Here is a 22050-nt window from a genome sequence, read left to right as displayed (position 1 = left end):
CAATAGCAGCATTGGTAGGAGGATGCAGCCATTACCAAACTGAGGCATTGTGGGTAGGGAGGTAGGGGAGCTAACACCCCAACCTCACCATCCTTCCATGCCCTGATCTGCCAAATCAAATGAAGGTAGATTGTAAAGGAGTCCATTCATTCAATCCATAAATGTTGGCTGCTTGGGAAGCAGGTGGAAGAGTGATGAGCAGATCTAAGGACAAAATGGGTAAAATCCAACACAGATATCTTAAGGGAAGCTTGGCCAGAGCCATGGGCAGCCATGTTGGCTATGAGAGTGGTAAAGCTTGCTGTTGCAGCACAGTTACTAAGACTGTCCTGTGGTGAACTGGGATGAGTGCACAAGGAATGGTCTGTGCTGGCTAGCTCACTCTCTCTGATGGGAGGAACAATGGCAATTATCAGGATTGTGGTGTTGGTTGGTAAGTGCAATCTAAACACTCAGGGCATGAGATGATAGTTGCAGTTGAACGGACTTTCTCCTAGTTTTGGCAAACACAGTGTTGAAAATCAAGCTTCACAACTAATTGGACAATAACTGATTTATTAAAAAGACTCACTGCACCACCTGGGCATTATCCAAGGACATGTCCTTGTCTTCAGTCAAGATCCTCGGAGGGAAGGGATGAGATCCTCCTGGGAGGGGGTGGGAACAACAGGTGGGTGAGCAGAGGGACCCTCTTTACCTGCTAGAAGAGTCCAGCCTCCTCTTGCTTGGAGACCAGACTGAGCATCCATTTAGGGAGAAAGCTTTCCATGATGATACTCAGCCCCCCTGGATAATTGGGGTCAAGTCTCATGATGCCTGGGACAGAGATGGACTTTCTCTGTGTTGGAAGAAATGAGATTCCCCACTGGAGTTGCTTTTGGACTGGAAAATGGAAACACGCATCAGTAGTTTGTGTTTGGCAGTGATCATGAGGGTTTGCACTGAGATAAGATGGGGACCATAGCAGAATATAAGATTTGATAAGAGTTTATTTATGTAAGGACATTCCACCATGACTCAGGATTGATTATACTCACAAGGGCATCTGGATTTAGTGGGTTGCAATGTGCTCTTGGGATGGCTCCATAAAGCTTGGGGAAAATGGTGAGTTATGTTAATGAAGAGAAGACGCCAAAACTGTCCTGGCAGAATATTTGAGGACAGCAAGCCCATGGAGGTGGGTTTGCTAGAATGGGTTTATTACATAAGACCAGAGAACTCAAAAGCTGGCTATGTTCACCCGCAGAGTTCAATGGACATTCCCTCCACAAAAGCTAGAAAGAATGCCCTAGTGAGGGCACCTGCATTCTCAGAAGCGCAGTAGTGTTGCCCTTTGTAGGCTGGGGGTGATGGTAGGGGAAGCTGCGACGGGACTGGGTTTCTCAGTAGCAGCAGAGGTGATGGGAGTCGGAGATAGCAGTGACCAGGTGCTGATGTGTAGCTGTGAGAGGCAAGGGGAACTTAATTCTAACAGCAGAAAAAACTTCAAAGTCACTAGGAGGGCTTTGATGTGTAGGATCTACTGGCTAACAATGCATAGTCTTCCTAGTTCATGGTATTCAAAAAATATATGTATTAAACAGATATTATAATCAAGAGTTATTAATGAAAAATAGGGAAAATGTCTCTGTTAATGCTCAACATGAATCTTTTTCAAATCCCTCTCTTGCCTGCTCCTTTCTCCTTCTCTTCCCTTCTCTCTCCTTCACTCATTTCCACAAATATTTATTCCCCTGAAGTTTATGCAAGGCACTGTTTTTTTTTTTCAAATTAAGATAAAAATATTGCTTATGTTTATGGGTTTCTTTCTATAGGTGGGGCGTTTTGTATAAATTCTTCATAATTCTGTGTCAAACATGCTCCTGGGCATTGCTATTGTGCTCTTTCTATTGCTAAAACCAAAGCTCTAGAGTTGAAGTAACTGTCCCAAGACCAGAAGGCTCTAGGCAGCACATGGCGGGTTTCTCTGACACAGAACTGGACCCTTTTTTCCTGGGGCACTGGGCCTTTCTGGGATGCTTCTTTTAAGTCACTCCTGATCTGAGAAGGCTTTGAATTTATTGATTTCAGATTGTCAGATTCTTATTGATGAGCATGTATGTGGTCTCTTCTGGAGGGGGCTTAAGGCAAGCCTGGGTTGTTATTTGTAAAGTGTAATTTTTGTCTGATTTCCTGAATAGCTTCCCTGAAGATGATACTTTGCAGCAGCTCCAATGAAAGCTTATGACAGGACAGACTGGGGAAGAAAGGGAGCAGAGCCTCGATGGGAAATTCAGAGACTATCACAGAGATGAAGGCTGAATGCTTGGTCAGGAAAGATGCTCCATTACCTTTCAGGTAAAATAAACTCTCAGCAATTTTTCAATTAACCCACTCTGCTATGTTGCAATTAACAAAAGGTAAGGAGGGGGGGATTTCCCAAATTCTTGTCCACATGGGAACATTTTTTGAATGCAGCCTAAATTGCCACAGTTCATTCTACTTCTAGTTTTAGTAGCACCATTGGTTCAAATGGTAACTTGTTGCTTCTCTTCTTCCATTGGTTAGTAAATGACCAAATTCTGCTGCAGTGACCAAACTCACTTTTTTAAATTAGGCCTTTCATGTAACAAAGAGCATTTTTGAGATCATAAATTATATCTCTAATTGAAAATAATGTAGCATTGATAAAATAAATTGTATTTCATTAAATTTTCTAGGAGGACTGCTTATCTTCTTCATTCAGGAGGCATTTTCTTAAAAATAATGTGCACTTCTTTTTGTTTTTTCCCAATACTTTAAAGCAAACTATTAAGAAGTAACATTTAAAACATTTCTTAGCAAATCCTGTACATTTTTTTTTCTGTTGAAAATTTCTAGTACACTTTATTGGGTTTATTGGATTTAGCAGGATCTTGGTCCTTATTTGCAAAATGATTCTTCTAGGTTTTTTTTTTTTAAACAAAGAGCCTTCCCTTAATCAATGGAATTGCTTGGAGTTATGTATGGGGAGATATAGAGGTTTAGTGGCTGGTTTTAATTCTGGAATATCTAAAGTGGGGGTGGGGGGCTAAAGGTCTCTGAGGAGGTAATGTCTAATAACAGGAGTAAGAAATTGAAAAAGGGTCAGAAAAAAGAGGCTCAGGTGTACAGCACTGTATTGGTAGTGTAGAACAAAGTCTTGTCTCCAATGTTAAGGAATTTTGGGGGATTATTCTGTTTTCTGTTCCAGGTCCTCATTATCAGGAGTAAAGTAAACATTTCCTAAGCTCTTTGGCTTTAAATTTGACTTTAAGTTCTCCAACTGTTCTATTTCTTTAGCATACTGGATAACTGAATTTTTAAAAAGGTGCCCTGATATACAGGGTTTTGAATACTGAAGCATATTCCCACTGACATATTAACACTGGTTAATAAAAAAACAAAGTCCAATGGAAATTGGGCTGAAAATTTCAGCATTAATAAAATCTGAGCCAACTCAGATTTTTTGTCCAAACAAGCCAGAAGGCATGCATGTATCCTAAGTTCAGTCACACCAATCTCTGCTGGAAGCCACAGACAAGTGGAGGACTAGGAGAAAATGGGCTTGGATAAGGGGGCATCTTTTGATTATTCCAATGTGCTTAATTCAGTAGCAAAGCTTTTATTAATTTAGAGAGAGGCTTTCAGGTAACTTGGACTGAGACTTAATTTTTCTGTTGCAGTAAATGGTCCAAGAATCAAATATTTAAAAATTACAAGTAAATGGATTCTTGAAGAAATGCCATTGTTCAAGTCAGTCTTCTTTCTGCCTCTCCCCTCATTAGTTTCTGATGAAAATAAAATGTGCTTTCTATTGTGGCCCGAGGAAAGAAGTGATGGGTGGGTGTGCAGTGGAGGCTGGAGGAGGATATGCCGTTCCTGTGTGAGAAGTACCTTTTGGCAGCATGCACCGCTAGTTACGAGAAGAACTTGAGAAAACATTTGCAATAATGAAAAAAGCTTTGGTAAGACTGTTTTTGGATTGGACTAAACCCTTCCAAGAATGCTAGCTGCTTTGGATGGCCAACCTGCTCCCAGATCTAAAAGCTGCCCCACTTAAAAAGTTTTTCAGTTTAGTAGTGTCTTGGGGCACAAGTGGGTTCCTGCAGCCTGGACAAGGAAGGAGGACACTTGTTTGAAAGTAGCAGAGCCAGAGCTCCATCAGCTGTGAAGGAATGCTGCTGCAGAAGGCAGGTGCTCTTTACAGAGGACAGGTCCCCTAGGGGCTGCACAATGCCATCGGGTCTTATTCTGGGATCGAGTCACTGGTATTATCCTACCCTGAAAATTAGTAGGCCAGGTACAAAGGAAATGGGGGGTGCTTGTGTTCTTGATTTGTTGTAAAGTGGGTGTGATTGGTGTTCAGAACTTCTTTAGCAGCAATGGAATGTGAAGGAGATGAAGGGCTTCCGTGTGTGTGTGTGTGTGTGTGTGTGTGTGTGTGAGTACAGATACATGCGTGCATGTGATTTTTTAAGTGCTCTCGTACAAAGGATGGGGTGTGGGTGGGGAGAACAAAACGTGTTCCCCAGTGATGTTGGATAAGTGAGTGCAGCTCTGGTCTGTGCTTAGGGCAATAAAGACATCAATCTATGGAATGTCCTGATAAGAGGACAAGTTTGTAGTCAATCCTTATTCTGGCATTCAAAGCACTGTGTCTTAAGCAACCAAGACAGAAGCTTTACAGTTTTTTATGCTTTAGAAATTTGTTTTGTCTTTGTTTTATAAGTTTATAACTTCATGTGATATGACTCTTATTTCTTCATGAAAAATAATTTTGGAAGGCATTTTTCTCTCACTCTTGTACATGCCAAAGAGATTTTAGAACAGAAGTACTTTAGATTTAGCAGATCTTTCAAACCAGATGTTGCTTTTGTGCTTTCCATCCCGTAATATGCTTATTCCTTTATTGCAGCTGGGCAGCACATGACAAGAAAGAGAAATGACTTCTGAAAGCCTTTTTATTTATCTAGCAAATGTGAAATACCCAAAAGGTAGTATCAGAGAGACAGGGGAAGCTGATGGTTTCTGCATCAGACAGCTACATCCTGCATCTAAAGACTGATAACAAAATTGGTTGTCTCATAAATCAGTACTTATCAAATTTTAATATGTGCAAAAATCACCTAGGGGGTCTTACTAAAATAAGAATTTGAATTCAGTAGGTCTGAACAGGGCCCGAGATTCAATAGTCCTAACCAGCTCCCAGGGAGTGCCCACTGGCCCCGAGGCCACGCTTCAAGAAGAAAAGGGCTTAACAATTCCCCACTCTAGCAGAGGGCTAGGGAAGGTCTTTTCTTCAGTGGCTGATGGACACACACTCAGATAACCCCATAATGAAAGCAGGAAAAAAGACTAAATGTCAGAACATGGTATAAAATAAACTGCAAGGTTAAGGAGTACATGAAATAATATTCCATTAGTTATGAAAAGTGTACCCAGAATAGCTATCACCTAAGAAGCAGGCTGTAAGAAAGTCAATCTGTGAGCAGGTCAGCTATGCTGTCCGTGTCTGTCATTCCTCTGCAGAGATTACCTGGGGAGAAGCACGGAATGTTTCGATTGGGATAAAATTCTGCTGGGATGTACTCAAACAGCAACTACTATTTACACAGAGCCAAAAACAATTTAAGCCAGGTGATATAGAATTCATTAACCTTCCTGCCCAGGGCTCTTCTCGGAGACAAAAATTCAATTTCTTGTGAAAGCTGATTTAAAAAATGGCAGGTGGTGGAAATTTTACAAAGCTATTGACAAACATACTGCTCTGCCATGAAAGTGTTTCTATTTTTTTCTCCAAAAAATTAACATAAACTCAAAAACTGACTTGTGCAGGATCTTGGAGGCTTAGTGCATGATGATGGCTTTTGGATCAGACTCCGTCTGAGCTTTGGGGAGCCTGCCCTCCAATTGTCTCAGACAAACTGATTAGATACTGTTCATCAAAGATAACTGCTTATACTGGGAGGCTTGGAGGACACGGCTGAAGAAACAACAAAATGACTCCAGCTACAGCATCACGAAGTCTGAGTCACTGCAGTTCACAGAGTGAGCTGACCAGGGCAGAGCATGTTTAAAACATATACATATAAAAGGGCTCTTGTTGCTTCACATCTTGTTCCCTAAGGAGGAAAAAAAATAGATTGTGACCAAGATTAATCATGCAGCTTTTACTCTAATTTCCTGTAGTGGAAGTTGAAAGCCAAGAACTGTTGTTGAACTTGCATCCCACGAATTCACAGATGAGCCTAACCCTCTTTGACTCACCCTGTCATGACCTGAGTGGTCTCCAAGGAGAGCAGCCGAGACTCTGATGCCTGAAGTGCTTCTGTGAAGAGCCAGGCATTTTGATTTTCTTTCTGGTCTTTGAGGACCATCGAAACCCCACGAACTGTGGCTCAATCTCATGCTTTTGCACTCTGTTCCTGCTGCTGTCCATTTCAAATGCCATCTTTCTACTTTGAGATACTCCATGGAAGATGACTAAATAGCAGTTCTGCAAGTAACTGTCTTTCTAGATATCTCAAAATCATCTCTTTCAGGTCTTAAATCATATTTGTGCTCAAGGAGAGTTGAAAATAATTTATATATACTTTCCTATTTCTCGGTAAGTTTTTCTTGACAGCTTGCTGTAGATCAGAAGAGGTGTGAGGGGCCATGCTGGCATTGACCAGCATTTCATTCATTTTTAATGGATGGTGAAGTGGAACTATCTAGGATTATCACATGATTAATCCTGTTGGTTGACTGCTTAGAAACCCAGAAACATGGACTGCGCTTTGCATTAACAGGCCTCCTCTCTTCCCTCTGCCTCCAGAGACCAGACGAAAGCTTAGCAATTCTTTGGGAAATTTGTCAGGTATGTTTCTGCCTTGTGTTTGGTGTTAGATTTTTCTTCATTTTCTAACTGTTTCTTTTTTAAAAGGACCTTCTTTGGTAAGAAACTTGGTTTCCCTGACCTCTTTTCCTTTCTGTGTCTAATGGTCCTTGAAATGAAAATATTTGTTGAGCTTCCTAATTTGTACTCGGGTAACCTGTTCAATGCCTCTTAAGAAATAGCTAGAGATCTGTGGTTCTCTCTGTTGGGAGAGAATGCACATTTTGTATTCAGGCATTTAAACATAGAGACATTTAAACAGGCATTTAAACATTTAGAAATGAAGATATGAATGGTTAGGTAACAATGTCCAGTGTGTTGTCAAAGAGTCCTTGAAAACAAAATCTCCATTTCTAATCTTCTATCACTTCGGTCTCATGGATAAGCTTGCCTCCCTGAATGCAATACTGCATCTTTAAAGGCTCACAACTCAAATATACTTTTTTTGGAGACCTTTTACTTTGCAAGTTTATCACTCAGTGTAACTTTGAACATTTTTGTTGGCTTTAAATTCTGGGTTTAACTTTACTTTCTCCTAAGATTGTGAGTAGGCTATGTTTTACTACCATTAAATATTATTTCTTTATTGGTAGTTCTATGAAAATTGTGTATGGTTACTTCCACTCATTTCATCTGACTCTTCTCTATGGACCATAAGTCTTCCAAATGGTTTTTATATAACTTTTTATATAACTAGGACTTCTCACATCAAGATCAGATGTACTGTTATTGTTATTCGGGTCTCAGGACCAAATCTCTTTTCTTGTCGTATGTGTATAGCTTAGTTTTTGATTTCCCAGCTTAGTGCTTCCTGGTTTAAGATTGCTGTAGTCATTGCATTCAGTAATTGTTCTTGGAGCATAACTCTCCCTGGCAGAAATCAGACCAGATTTCTTGCTGCTGACATGGCTTTGACTTGTCATAGGCCTTTTGTGCTTCCAAAATAGACCAAGGAGTCTTTTAATTCTACCAAGTAACCAACCAACTGATTGAAAGAAAATTTGTCAAATTAGTTTCTTGATTGAGTCATTAGATTGGGATTACATTGCCATCTACTGTGCAATTAGATTAGGATTACATGTCATTGTATACTGTGGAGTGAGGCCTATTAGTTATATAAATCAAATTCTTGTCTCTAGGTAGTTATTATTCTGATGAATTATTTATAATGGTTTATATTATAGGTATGAAATGTGGCTAGGACCTATAGAGCAAAAAACCTGCCACTCCAATAATATGCCTATGAAACTCCAACTTTATTTGTATGATAATGTAGAGTTCATAGTAAGGAGCTGGGTAGTGGATGGGAAGCAGAAGAATTGAGCTCTCTTTCAGCTGTCACAACACATCTCCTTACCCCATCTGGGTTTGAGCTTCCCCAACTGTATGATAGGGGACTTGGACTACAGTTTCTGAGGCCTCTTTCAGTCCTGAAAAGCTAAGACACTAGCCTCCAGAGAGCACTTGTCCCTTCTTGTCTTTGAAAAATGGTGTAGGCCATTAAAGGATCTTCTTCAGATCTATGTCTCCTCTTCATTTTGGCTTTAGAGTATAGTCATTCTTATGGCACAAAACACCTCTATTGAAGGGAACTACATTTAGAAATAGGGAATACACAATTGATTTGGTGGGATGATGTTAACTCACTTGGTTTGCTCTGTTCTTCATTATTTTATTTAGTAATTAATGCCTAAAACCTCTAGGAGCCTGTGCTCGAACCAGACATAAAAGTCTCTCTCTGGGTTCTGGTTCCAGGTGACAGAGTGAATGTTCCCCCATGAACAAAGTCAGTCCCTGTGGTCCATTAGCAAGATGATGGCCTGGGGAACCATTTGCCTGTTGAGTGCACACATCTGGAAAATTCTCCATGGCAGAGCAAACATGCAACTCACCGAGTTTCATCCACATCAAGGAGAAGTGAGGCATGGCCCTTCAGGAAGATGTAGGTAAGCAACGATGTAACAAAACCGACTAACAGCATTACATTTATTACAGGGCTAAATGCTTATTATTGTCTGGAAAGGATGAAATCATAACCTCTGCAGAGTCATAGTTTATATACAATTGATTTCCATTTACAAAAGCAGAAAGTCCTTGTTTTCTTGAAATGTCAAGCTTTGACTTACAAAACTCCCATTTTCTTTTAGGTTCTCATTCTCTGTATGTTTAAGAAAACGGCTAGCATCTAAATGAGGAAGGAAAATAACTTGAAATATGAAATAAGGGAAAACACATTTCAGAAATTCTAAACAAACACAAACTAACCAAGCAAACCTCTCCAAATTGAGTGGGTGTCATGGAAGATCTTACAGAACAGACCCATACCCTAAGCTTTTTAAAATGGATTTCCTTGGGAACACAAAGAACTAGAAAGACTGGATTTTTCTAACAGGAGGATTGTGAATGTGGAAATTTTTTAAGACCAAAATTGGTGCAATTTTATGCTGCAAAGAGGCACTTTGCTTATGCAATTGAAATAAAAATTTAAGTGCCTACCTGGATGTTTCTAGGGTAATTGAAAGCAAATAAGACTAATTAGAAGTGTTCATAGTCTCTAATTAAAAGCTAGAAGCAGCTTCCTCCACGACACAGAATCCCTGGCTGTTTAAAGGAAAGGACACGGTATTCCTTTTTCCTCCTCAAGGCCAAAGTCCCTGTTGGCAGAGCACATCACCGTGGGAGGCAGGGGCTAAACCCAGAGCTGGATACTCACAGACCTAGACCCTAAAGATACACTTGGGACAACAGGCCTTGGGAATAGGGAGAGGCAGTTTTTTAGTCCCAGCTGTATCTGGAAAATGTGATTTAAACAGAATGGGAATTTACTTGGGACAAACTGAGAATCACTTCCCCTTGAAGCAGGTGGAAAAATTGAGACACTTTCTTTAACCTTTAGGAACTTTTAAACACTTCATTTTTCATGCTCCACAGCCAGACCCTTTTAGATCAGGTAATTATTGGGGGAGAGAAAAGGAGGTAGGCATTTGAGAAAGTGTGAAATTGAGAGAGCAAAAGGGTTACAAAGTGGGAAGGGAAGGTGCAGAAAGGTTTATTTTGCTGCATAAAGAACATTTTAAAAGGTAAGTCCTGCTGTATTCTCCTAGCCCCTAATCACTTTGATTGAAAACCAGAAACTTTCATAGACATAGTTCATTTGTTACTTGCCCTGACAATATAATACTGAAAGAAAAATAAAATAAGGCTACTTATCACTGCAAGTATTTCTAGGGTGAGTCTTTGGCAAAAATGTGAACCTGCAACAATTCAGATGGTATTTTCTTCTAACCAGGTAAAAAATTATGGTTCTTTAAATTTCCAAAAGTTTTAAGGTTTCCTGTATTTTCTTGTAGTTGGCATTCAGAGGTACATGTTGGTTCTCATAACTTTGGTAGAAACATGCTGAAAATAGAAACGAATATAAAACACTGTCTTTAGGCTAATTTGGTCTGCATTTGTAAGGCCTGAGTAAACTGGTAAATTAGTAACGATCTTAAAATAATACAAAGGGATGTCAAACACATGAGTAGAACAGCAGATTCAGATAAAAAGGTTAATATTGTATTTCAATGGTTTGCAAAACATGTCAAGTAAGGCCACTGATAGAGGAACTGAGTGTCTTCTTTGGTTTTCCTTATGATGATTTCCTTTTGGCTTTCCGTCATGGGGAGGGCAGATGTAAAATGCAAGATGGCCTTTGACTTTGCTCCCTACTTTGTTGGCAGCGACCCTGGCTGTCATACAGGCTCAGCCTTCTCAAAGGGCATGCAAGGTGGAGGCTCTGGCTGATAGGGAGGATGTGGCAGTGGGTTGACTGGTGTGCTGTGCTTGAGAGGCTTCCCGGTGGGGAGAAGCAAGCCTCCACGTGGAGGGCCTTCCTCTCTGTTGCCCTGGAGGCTTTCGCGCAGGGGCAGAAGTTGGCTGCCACTCCCACCCCAGGAGGGGAGGGGGCGCGTCTCAATCACCTCAGATAATCTTACAGCAGCTGTGACCCCGGGAGCAGCGTTTCTTCTTTTTCTTGGGGTGGAAAATGGTGAGGATCGCTTCATCAAAAACAGCTTTGAGACCCTTCTGCGTCAGGGCTGAGCATTCCAAGTAGCACTGTGCTCCAATCTTAAACACAAAAGAGAGAGGCATGAGAGGAATCGGAGAAAGGCGCAGTGGTGTCCAGTCCCTCCCAGCCAGTGAGCGCTGCTGTTCTGTCCCAGAAATAGCCTGCGGGGTGGTTTGGATTATGGACTGTTTTCTTTTTTTTCCCTCTTGCATTTCAACTTGCATTGGTCATCCTAATATTTAATGACTTTCTGATATTATTTTCAGAATGTATTGCTCACCAAAAGGGACCCACAACCATTCATTCCTAATATGAGAATATAAAGATAATAAAAATTCAGAGAAGACTAAACCCAATGAGGTGGTTTAAATATCTTCTATGAATAACAGGGCCATGTGATGTTTTTACTGTTCTCTCCTTTGTACACAGACTTGTAAATTCAACACAAGTGGAATGTAGCTCCTCCTGCACGTGGTAAGGAAAAGTAGAGTCGTGGCTGATAAAGTAGAGAGAAGGGGCTTGGGTAACGTGCTTATAGGTCATTCTTGATTCAAATGTACTTCTGATAAGGTGTCTCTTAGCAAGGTGAGATCAGATTGGTGTTATGGTTTGGTTTTAATATACTTTAAGAGGCATTTTTTTTGAGTGTTTGAAGTTTTTCAAAGATTCTTCACACTTTTTTTTTAAGTAGTTAAAAAAAAAAACCAAACATGTAAAAATAAAAATTGCAAATTATATTTACCGACAGAGATAACGTCTTGTCAGTCTATCATCAATACAAATTTAAATGATAAAATATTTGGTGCTTGCTTAGGGCTTCATTTCAAAACTTTGATGGTTTTAATGACAATAAATGTAATAATCACAAAATCCCAGAGAAATGGAAATTCAGACCAGAACTGTAGATTCTCATTAAAAAAAATTGCAGGGCAGGGCAGACTATGTTTGGCAGTCAACTTCAAGAGATAATTCATGTGAGAGAGACCCAGGGTTTTCATTGCTCACAAGCTCAGTAAGATCTAACAGCATGATGCAGGCCTTTTTTATATTAAGGACATCTGGGGAAATGCTTTTATCATATGCTAACATTATAAGAATAACTTAGAAAATTTAAAGCAAATTCAGAAGACTAGATGGTGAACTCCTAGAAATCAGAGCAGATAAGTGACTAAAGCATGGTTGCAAAATCACATGCCTAATAATGTCAGTAGCTTATGTAACTGAGAAAAGCAGTGTTGGTATGAGACATTAAGGAGAGGTGGAGATTGTGGCAGACTATAAAGTGCACACCTCTTCCAGAGTTGGCAGTCTTGTTCAGCTTGACACAACTGTTGCTATGCAGGAATGTTATTTCACATTGTCCTTTATATTTTTCAAGAAGAATTGGACATTTGGATCTTTATTATTTACTGATTTTTAAAACATTTTGTGGACCAAGCAAGACGCTAATGTGAGATGTCTTTGGCAGCAACTAGCCAGTTTGCAATATGTAGAGTAAAGGAACTTGTGTGGTTTAGCATATAATAGAATGGAGATAGCCTGAGATAATAAAATGAATTAAGGACACTAAGTAGAAAGTGAAAGAACTAGACCTAGAGTGTGGGTTTTTTGTTGTGTGTTCTTTGATGGAACCCTTGTAACTCAACTCTGCAAGAAACAGGTTAAGCCAACAATTAATGAATCGAGGTTGTCTGCTCATTTAAAAGCCTATAGATATGAAACTTAAATACAAAATAAAATTGTTCTGGTTAGGTCCATTTTTTTTTTCCTGTAAAGACTGGTTATAGTATGAGTCAAAGAAAAATAACTCAAGAAAAGATGTTGGGTGTTGAAAACTTATTTTATGATTTCATTTTGACCATGGTTTGGACCTTCGATTAAAGAAAAACTTTCTAAATAATTAAAACAGGTGGAAGCAAGAGAGGGATAAAAGATAGAGGAACTTTTTCTAATAATGTCATGAAATATCATCTGTTGTATTTTGGGATTGTATATATTATTCAATATAAATACACATGAAAAGTATACTGCTCTGATGAATGTATCCATGGGATGCTTGCCCTTATCAGTCATCCTGAAAAATGACCCATAGTGCAATGGGCTATTCTATCCAGAGTCCCTTTCCATGGACAATCACAAGTTTCAGTTGATTCTGGAAATTACAGGATTCTTGGGCTGAGCTTCAGCTTATACACAGGGCTCTGGGCCTTCTGGTCCTGCAGGATGGGTGGTGGTGGTGGGGATCTCCTCCTTCCCCAGAGTTCTGCTGACAGCGTGTCAATTTGCCTTTTGATAGTACAAGTAGAACCAAACTTGTCTTTCTCAATTCAGATATTTCTGAAGATAATAAAATAGTAGCTCAAGGCATTATTATATAGCTGGGTTGATATCATATTATTTTGTACTGATATTAGAAAAGAAGCAAACAGATTTCAGGTGTAATTTGGAAAATATTTGTGAGAAACAGAACCCAGTTATGAGGTGAGAGTTGTTAACCACATATCAAGTGTTTTGAGGGTCAGAGAGAATTCATCCTAATTCAGGGAAAAGGCATATTTATGCCTCACAAATTGCTTTAAAAAAAAACATTTGTGCCCTCAAAGATATGAAATACAAAACTGTCTTGAGGAAATATGGCTTTTCCTGCAGCAGCAATTTCCTCTGCCTCTTGGAGCACAGTGACCTTCACAGTCAAATATTTAGAACCGATCTGTAAGAGCTCAGGATTTGTGAATCCTTGTCTAGAGACACATGTTAGCAATCAGGAACATGTTTTACCAAAGTGATTTAGTTTCAGGGAAAAGAAAAAGAGATTGAGGAATGTAAGCTGAGAGAGTACTTTTCTGATAACTTTATAATAGCTAGGATTTATTGGCTCAAAACCTGGACTGTCCATCAGAGGTGTATGGGACACATAGAATTCTGATAAGAAGAAATTAAAAACTAAGCAAACCCCAGTGAGTAATTAAGTGGAAGAAAACCTAGTACTTCTTCCAGGTCATCCGTGTGTAGGTGGGACATGATTTAAGATGGAATGAATGCAAGTGGATGGAGAAAAGGTAAAGTGGTCTCAGCTGTAGGCATGTTGGAAGGACACACAGATCTAACAGTAACTGGAGTTTGCTGAGCTAGATCTCAGGGTACATTGGATTTTTCAATCATCACAAGAACTTTACAAGCTAAGTCTATCACCACCTCATTTGCACTTAGGAAACCAATGGCAGAGGTTAGGTAACCTCTGTTGGGTTGTCTCCAGCAAATGTAAAGAATGTGGCTGGAAGAACAAATCTAATGAACGAATGGAGAAGTTGTTATGGATTTAGAGTCATAAGAGAAGAAGGAAAGGAAAGTGAGGCATTTTTTATAAATGGAGAAAAGAGAAAATGTTATTGGAGTTAACTGTTACCTGAAAACGATGACTAGTAGAGGAGTTATTTCTTAGTTAAGAAATAGGAAAGATACTAAGAGAGGGCAACTTGAGAGCCAAGAAAAGCAGAAAATAAGAAAAATTCCATCTCAACAAATCAGCATTATGTACAAATTGCTCAAAGAGGAAAAGTGTTTTTAGGTAGGATGGATTTGCTGTTGATATTTTCAAGATTGTAAAGCAAAGGTTGCCAACTTAAAGATAGAAAATGGAGGTAATATGGAGTGGTGGGATTGTGGCAAGCTGAAGGGTATGCATCTTATCTAAAACCCATTCACAAGTTGCAGTTGATGGCACAGTGTTTACTAGATATTCTGATTTTTTAGAAGCTAGATATGTGTGTGTATTTATGTAAAGCTTCAAATTATTAAGTATTGGTCACTAAATCACATTAAATCACCTGTGCAGAATGACCAAAACATTTGTGGGTGAAAGTTGGCCTATCACTTGCCAATGTGCTACCTATGTTTTAAAAGATGGCTTAGTTCCTGTCTTTTGTGAAATTTTTTTTATAGAACTGACCTCACTAGAGTTAATAAAGAAGACTCTAATAAAAAAAAAAAAAGATGTCTTTATAGGAATTGGTTTCCCTTTTTCCCCCCATGATGACTTGTCCTTATCCTTCAAACCAGGCTCACATGTCAACAACTTTAAGAAATTTTCTCTGAATCTTTCTGAAAATGTTTGTCATTCCCTCCTTTGTGTCACCTGAGTTCTTTGCACATGTCTGTTGTCATATTCATTCAGTTGGCAGCTTTTGTTTGTCTCTCTTCCTCCTCTGGCCCATGGGCATCTTCAGGGCAGGGACTCTCCTCCTCATCTCTGTAACCCAGACCCCAGCAGGGATGCTACTGATTTTCAAAGACCATTAGAGAAGGAGGCAATGACTAGCACACAAAACAAGGAGGAGGGTATTAAAGACTCCAGTTGATTAAAATGGTGGTTACCATAGGGGAAGGGGACATGCAGGTGGTTGGTGAGGGTAGTGACTGGACATTTGGTGATAGAGGTAGTGTGATATATATAGGTGCTGAGGAGGGAAGCTGTGAACCTGAAGCCTGTACAGTGTTGTAACCAGAATTACCCCCGTAAACAGTGTGTATGTTAATTGCTCTAAGAATTGGATTATTTCCATAATACATCAACAAATAATTACTCTCGACATCACTGAACTGCTCTTCTAACTTAAATTTATTTTCAATGGGTAACTTTAAGTGAAACATTCATTCTTTCTGTAACTATATATAAATATTTACTTTCCACACACACCAGCTAACTGGACTGAACAGTGATTACAGGATTTTTTTTGCAGCAGTTTTGCTACTTTACACCCTGCTGTTGCCAGTTAAAAACCCGGCAGGAGACAGGTGTTAAGCCGAAGAGTGAGGACAATAATAAAAAAGGCACAAGGGTGAAAAAAATGAAAAAAAAAAAAAAAAAAAAAAAGGCCAACAACCAAAGGGTAAAAATGGTAAAGTGTTGTATCAAGAAGTATCTTGAGAAATTTGAATTTACAAGGAAGTACAACAATGATACTTCATTAAAAACAATTGGAATTTAGAAAATCAGTTTAGGCTAGAGAGTCCATGAAGCAATGGAACTGGGAAAGTGTGCACAAAGAATTATACTCGACAGTGCAGCCTAGCACCTGGCGCATATTAGGTGTTCAATCAATTATTGTCCAATAAATCCAGTAACTATATGGATATACACGGACAAGTAAAGAATGGGAAAGGTAGGCTTAAGATGAAAAGACCCACAATAACGAAAAGAGGAGAATAAAACAAGAGATACAAAAGAATATTGGCTAAAAATTGATATAAAGTATGTAGATGTGGTGGACTTTGGAGTGTGAAGAATTGTAAATATTATAATACAAAAATATCCTTTAAAAATAAAATGCTCTTGGAGTTAAAAAAGAAATGATAGACTTAAGAATGCTTTGGAAATTGTAAAGTGCTAACCAAAAGGAGTTGGATATGAAAAATCTGACATCGCAGTGTTTACATTATTGGGAGACTATGCACATTGAAATATATGTCTTTGGTATATAAAGAAGAAGCAGGGAAATCTAAGGTTGTCTTTTTAGATTATAGGAGGGAGGCAGAAGTTTGTGGTAGCTAAAACTCAGTTGCATGTCCTATCACTTGCCAGTGGTGTGACTTTTTCTTCTCCGAGCCTCAGTTTCCTCTAGGAAAGAGAAGATAATGATACACACACCTCAGGGGGTTGTTGAGGGGATTAATTAAGACAAGGCCTGTAAAGCAACTGGCATGAAGCCTAGCATACGCAGACACTCAATAAATGCTAGCTGTTATTATAAACAACTTGACAGGAAAGTCAGGGAGCAGAGAAACTTAAAGCATCTCTATAATTACATGAATTGTGATGAAACAAGTTAAACTCTTGCTTGGTTTTCTTCTAAATTGGATTTTGTAAGCTAAACATGAATCTCTCTGTATCTGAGAGCAGTTGCTAGGAGAAACTGGCAAAAGGCAATAAAGTGGTGAACTCAGCCATTGTTCCTAAAATAAGTATGAAATGAGATGGGAGGCTTTGAGATGGCTTCTTTTCAGAGGAAAAAAACTTCCCAAATGAGAAGTCAGGCTAGGACACTGACGGGTCGATGGTGGGAGATAGTCAGAAGGAAGGGATCTAGAAGCCCAGCTTCTGCAAAATGCTGGCGCTGACCACCTTGTTGTGAAAAACGTCTAGCTGTGTATCACATACTCTTATTTATGGCACTATATTTTTATGTACCTTGGTAAAAGAATTTAAAGGGTAGAGCCTATTGACATGCATGCAAAATATATGGTTCATATAATGGGCAGGTGCATGGGAAGATGTCCACAAAGCTGCATTAGGATTGTTTGCTTTTGTTATTATTAGATATGTGAATCAAATATACTCATTTCCCTAAGACTATGTTTCCTATGTGTAAGATGAGACAAACATGATCTGCTTAAGAGGGTTATCACAGGGCTGAAATGAGATCTACATTACTTGTAAAAAATTTAGCATCCTAAGAACTCTGTGAATGGCTCATACTGATTGTTCTCATACAGAAGTAGGAAATATAACATACTTCATACAGAAGTAGGAAACATAACAGTCTCTCAAGTATTTGTGAGATGTTCTTAGGTATCACATCTATAAAATATACTTGTATTTTCATTTTTATACCCCTCTGTGTGATAGAGGACTTTTCAGTTTTTTATATTCAATTTTGCTTTATATGTTTTCATGTCAGTTTTTTTGTTGCTTACAAGTTTATAATTGCTATACCATCTTGATAAAATATAGTGAAACTCTCTCTATATACCTAATTATCTTTCTATGCTAAAAACTGAATGATCTGAAATAAAAAGGCTCAGTTTCCACAGTAAACCTGTTATCATCCCTTTCAACCATTCTTTAAAGCATAATTTTATTTAATTCATTTCGATGCAAGCATTTCACTTGGTTTTGGTGCCTAAGAGAACATTTTATTAAGATAAAATGTTATGTATTTTTGTAAACAATGAGTTTGTAGTTAATACATGCATTTCAGGGTGAGGGTTAGTTACTTTAGAAAGTAAAAGATATTTCTGAAACCTCTATTGTGGGGTGGGTAATTAAATCAATGAGGAGGTGGATTCAGGAGATTTATAAATCTCCTTTTGAATAAAGTGCCTCCATCCTCTTATGTGTATTATTGTGTCTACTTTTGCATATCTTGGTGGTAATCAGAAGACAAAGATTTGTTGTCTGGAAAATACTTTCTAAAACATTTCGTCAGCAAAATCACTACTCATGGTAAGCTCTTGGAACTGAAGACAGGTCTGTGAAAATAGTTCCAGCTGTGAGCAAGTTGCTATTATCTGCTAAGTAGCAACTTGAATTCTCAAACTAGTTACCTTTTGGTCTATGATTCTCTTCTAGATGCTGTCTATGGCATAAACCAAACTCTAAGTGACTGTTCTTTCTGTGGTGAGAAATATGGAGTAAGTAAAACCCTGACAGTTGCTAATCTCAGTTTCTCCCAAGAAAATCACAAAATACTTTTTATGGGGTTATTTAAATGAGTTACACTGATAATAAATAGTGAGGTTTACAAATATGTATCTGACTCCCTTTATTCACATTAAATATGGCAAGTGGATTTATTCTAGAGGTTGCAAAATCAAATGCTAAGTGTTTCAGCTGTTTAAATTCACCATGTTTCTTTTTTAATGAAAAACAGACAATACTGACCGACAAGAATGCTAACCAAATGATCTCTTCCAGCCTACCTTACAGAGGGCAGAGAAAGGATTATGCATATATTGCACATTGAAGCAAAAGCCTGTGTAGCTCACCTATTCCAAAGCATACACTTCTCTCAGCACACTTAAAATTAAATTCAAATCAGACTGTACCGCTTTTGCAAGTTTCACACCATGCTCGTAAGTGAGAGGTTTCTCCTTCATGTAGAGCAACCGGGCCAAGGTTTTGGGGTCATCACGGAGATCGATCTAGCAAAAAAGACACACATTATATACTCATTATATTTTTTAGATCTTATCAGATATTTTAAACTGATATAATAGAGTTTTTTTTTTCAAGGAAGCACATATACATACACATACAAGGAAGCACATATGTCATGCCTAGAAAGTAAAAGTGATTTCCTTGTAAATGCATCCACCCAGCTTTCCTTGTACGTTCTCACCCAGGGCAGTGATACTGGGGGTGATGACTTACTGACTCAAATGTTTTTAAAGTTTCCTATTTATTTCTACACCTCATTTACAGGACAGGCAAAAATATCAGTCGGTTATGTTACCTTACAGAAATGCCTCATTTGATCCCAAATTATATTATTCATGATTTAATAGTTTATTTCCTGACTCTGAATACACTTTCGGGGGCCTTTCCCAAATCAGATCATCAAGGAAACGAAGATCTGTTACCCATGGGGATATTACAACAAATGTGCTGCAGGCTCTGAAGGCAAGTCCAGAGGAGGAATTTTCCAAGGGTTTGCTCAAGGAATAAACATTAATTTCTCCCCTGGTAGAATGATGTTGCAAATAACATCTATGTTGGGATTAAGTTGGATAATTTAATTAAATATTTAATTAAATATTTTATGGTATCACTGTGTATATGAAGTCACACATTCATGGGTGTGTGTAAATTTGGGCACATAAAGGCTGTCGTCTTAAAGAAAAGTCAATATATTCATATTGTAAGGTACAGTTTATAAGCACATTGCTTAGTTTTACCAATTTGTTTTTAAGATTTATTTATGCGTACAAGAGCTGGGGTGCAGGCCAGGGGGGGCGGTGGCCGTGAGAGTATTCACCAGAGACAGAGTGGGGAGCAGAACAGGTGGATTAACTGAAATACACTGCGAAGGGGAGCAGTGGGGAGACAGGAGAGGTACACTGTGCCATGTTGGTCAGCTCCCTGGGCAGGGATCGAACTCATGCTGCAGTGGCTGCAGATAGCTTCATAGTGCTGAGACTTAACCCCTAGTGCCACCAGGGAGGCCCCAGTTTTACTAATTTCTATGGAGTTTTTTGGCCTTAATTGTTCAGTTTAGTGCCCGTCTATTATAAAACAGGCTCAAACCACCCAAAGATGCTTGCATGTCCCTCACATATTTTGGCTGCAGGGATCTGGGCTCCATCAATTTGGTCAAACATTGTTATCTGGAATTAAGGCAAAAGATTTCATTTAAACAAGTAATTATCTGGTAGACCAGAAGTATTAACTGTATTCTGATTTGGGGTAGGATGTGTTCATTATCTGTTTATATCTTCACTAGGATATTATTTTTCATTTAAAAGAAATTTTTTTTTGGTCAAGCAGAATGTAAAATGAAAAATAGAAAGTAGTGGCACTTGGAGCAGATAACAGTGAAGTCCTTCACTATTATTACTTTGGGATAGTAATTTGGGTTTTGATATAGCAAAAAATAAAATCCATTTTAAACTATAAAAAGTTGAAAATGTCTTTAATATATTTGTGCAATTGGCTTACTGTTGGGAATTCAAAGTATGAAACTGTTAATTTTCAAAACTTACCTTACATGCTTTTACAATGGCAGGTTTGCTTATCTGTTATTTCTGTTTTAACTTCCTAAGATCTGGAAGACCAAGGAGCTTAAAGGAAATAGGGAACACTAAATTTCAATCTTCCTTCTCTGGGAGTGTGATTAAGGCATTTCTTTCATATGTGCTGTTTTGATTGCCGGGGTCACTTTGACATTCACACCTAATTTGTGATTTTCAAGCAATAGTGGATTTTAGATATAAAACATTAGGTCATGTGCAATTGACATCTTTACCTCATTCCTTTGATTCAGGGCTAGAAAAGGGCACTATTTCCAAAATTACTCTGTTATTTAACAATAAAAATGGAAAGATTAATTTTTAAAGGCCATATCAAAACTTCCTGCTTCATTTGAAATAGCTCTACAGTCTTTTCAACTCTACGCTAAATAATCATGCAGATCTTAAGAAGTGCTGTTCTCAGAATTGCTATACCTGAGACCCTAATATACAGTATTTGACAGACTAGGATGTTCTGGAGATACCGACAAAGTCCCCTTTTCGTCCGCCCTCCCCGTGGCTCCGCCCTCCCCGTGGCTCCGCCCTCCCCGCCTCTTAACCTGGGTCCCTATGAGGACGTAAGGCACGTGCGGCATGCAGTCCCTCAGCTCCGGGACCCACTCCTCTTGGACGTTGTGGTAAGAGGCAGGGTTTACGACAGAGAAGCAGATCAAAAACACATCAGTGTTGGGGTAGGAGAGCGGCCTCAACTGGTTGTAGTCCTCCTGTGGGAAAAGCAAGGAGTTTGCACAGCTTGAGAAAGGTGGGTCCCCTGTGGTTCCAGGGGTGACCTGGGGAAGTTGTACCAAAGTGATATGTGACCCAGTCCCTTGCCGCACCCTGTCAAATGGTGTTTCTCTGTAAGCTAGGAATAGAGGGGCCAACGACAGGAAAACATCTTCACCTTGTGTCCAGAGGTTATGAATTATTCCTCCCCTTTTTAAAGATTTGTTTTTATTTATGCATACAAGAACTGGGGTGTAGGCCAGAGGTGTGGGAGGTGAGAGGATTCACCAGAGACAGGGTGGGGAGCAGAACAGGCGGACCTACTGAAATACATTGTTGAGGGGAGCAGCGGTCGAGACAGGAGAGGTCTGCTGCGCCCTGTGGGTTAGCTCCCTGGCCGGGGGTGGCTGGTGATATCTGGATAGTGTTGAGACTTTAACCCCTGGGCCACCAGGGAGGCCCTATGAATTGTTCCCTTTCAAGATGAACTTCAAAAAAAATTTTTTAAGTAATTTTGAACAGCTTTAGTAAGATAATGTACACACCATAAAACTCACCCAGTTCATGTATATTGTTCAGTAAGAATTATTGCAAGTTTCCTGTCACATTAGAATTGTGTTCTATTGAATATGGACTTAAATCAGTGGGCCACCTGTCAAGGCACATAAATGTTCTCCTTATACAATTAAAAAAGTGCACAATTTTTATTACCAGGTCATTGTTTGCTTCAAAATGAAAGCTATAGTCAGAATGAGATTTGTACCTTACATTGGAGTAGTAATTGATGGAATGTCTTTGCAAAATAAAATGAGAACAGTCTAAAAGTGAAAAAAATTATGATACTCTCAAAAACAATGCATGAAAGTTTACTTTAGAATAAAATAACTAAAAT

General features: G+C 38.9%; 1 protein-coding gene across 1 annotated transcript in view; it reads right to left on the bottom strand.

Annotated features, from left to right (window-relative positions):
• Positions 1-4961: 4961 nt before the first annotated feature.
• The window catches only part of RHOJ (ras homolog family member J), an 86968-nt gene continuing 69879 nt past the window's right edge, over positions 4962-22050 (bottom strand). Inside the window, exons 3-5 of the mRNA XM_037503475.2 lie at positions 20993-21157; positions 18753-18848; positions 4962-10987 (exon numbers count right to left, since the gene is read on the bottom strand). Coding sequence (XP_037359372.1) covers positions 10841-10987; positions 18753-18848; positions 20993-21157 — 408 coding nt within the window. The 3' untranslated portion in view covers positions 4962-10840. The remainder of the gene's footprint in view (positions 10988-18752; positions 18849-20992; positions 21158-22050) is intronic.

Source organism: Talpa occidentalis, unplaced genomic scaffold, assembly GCF_014898055.3.
Source record: "Talpa occidentalis isolate TD23 unplaced genomic scaffold, MPIMG_talOcc4v2.1 talOcc4.11, whole genome shotgun sequence".
NCBI lineage: Eukaryota > Metazoa > Chordata > Mammalia > Eulipotyphla > Talpidae > Talpa > Talpa occidentalis.
This window is presented reverse-complemented; position numbering and strand designations above follow the sequence as displayed.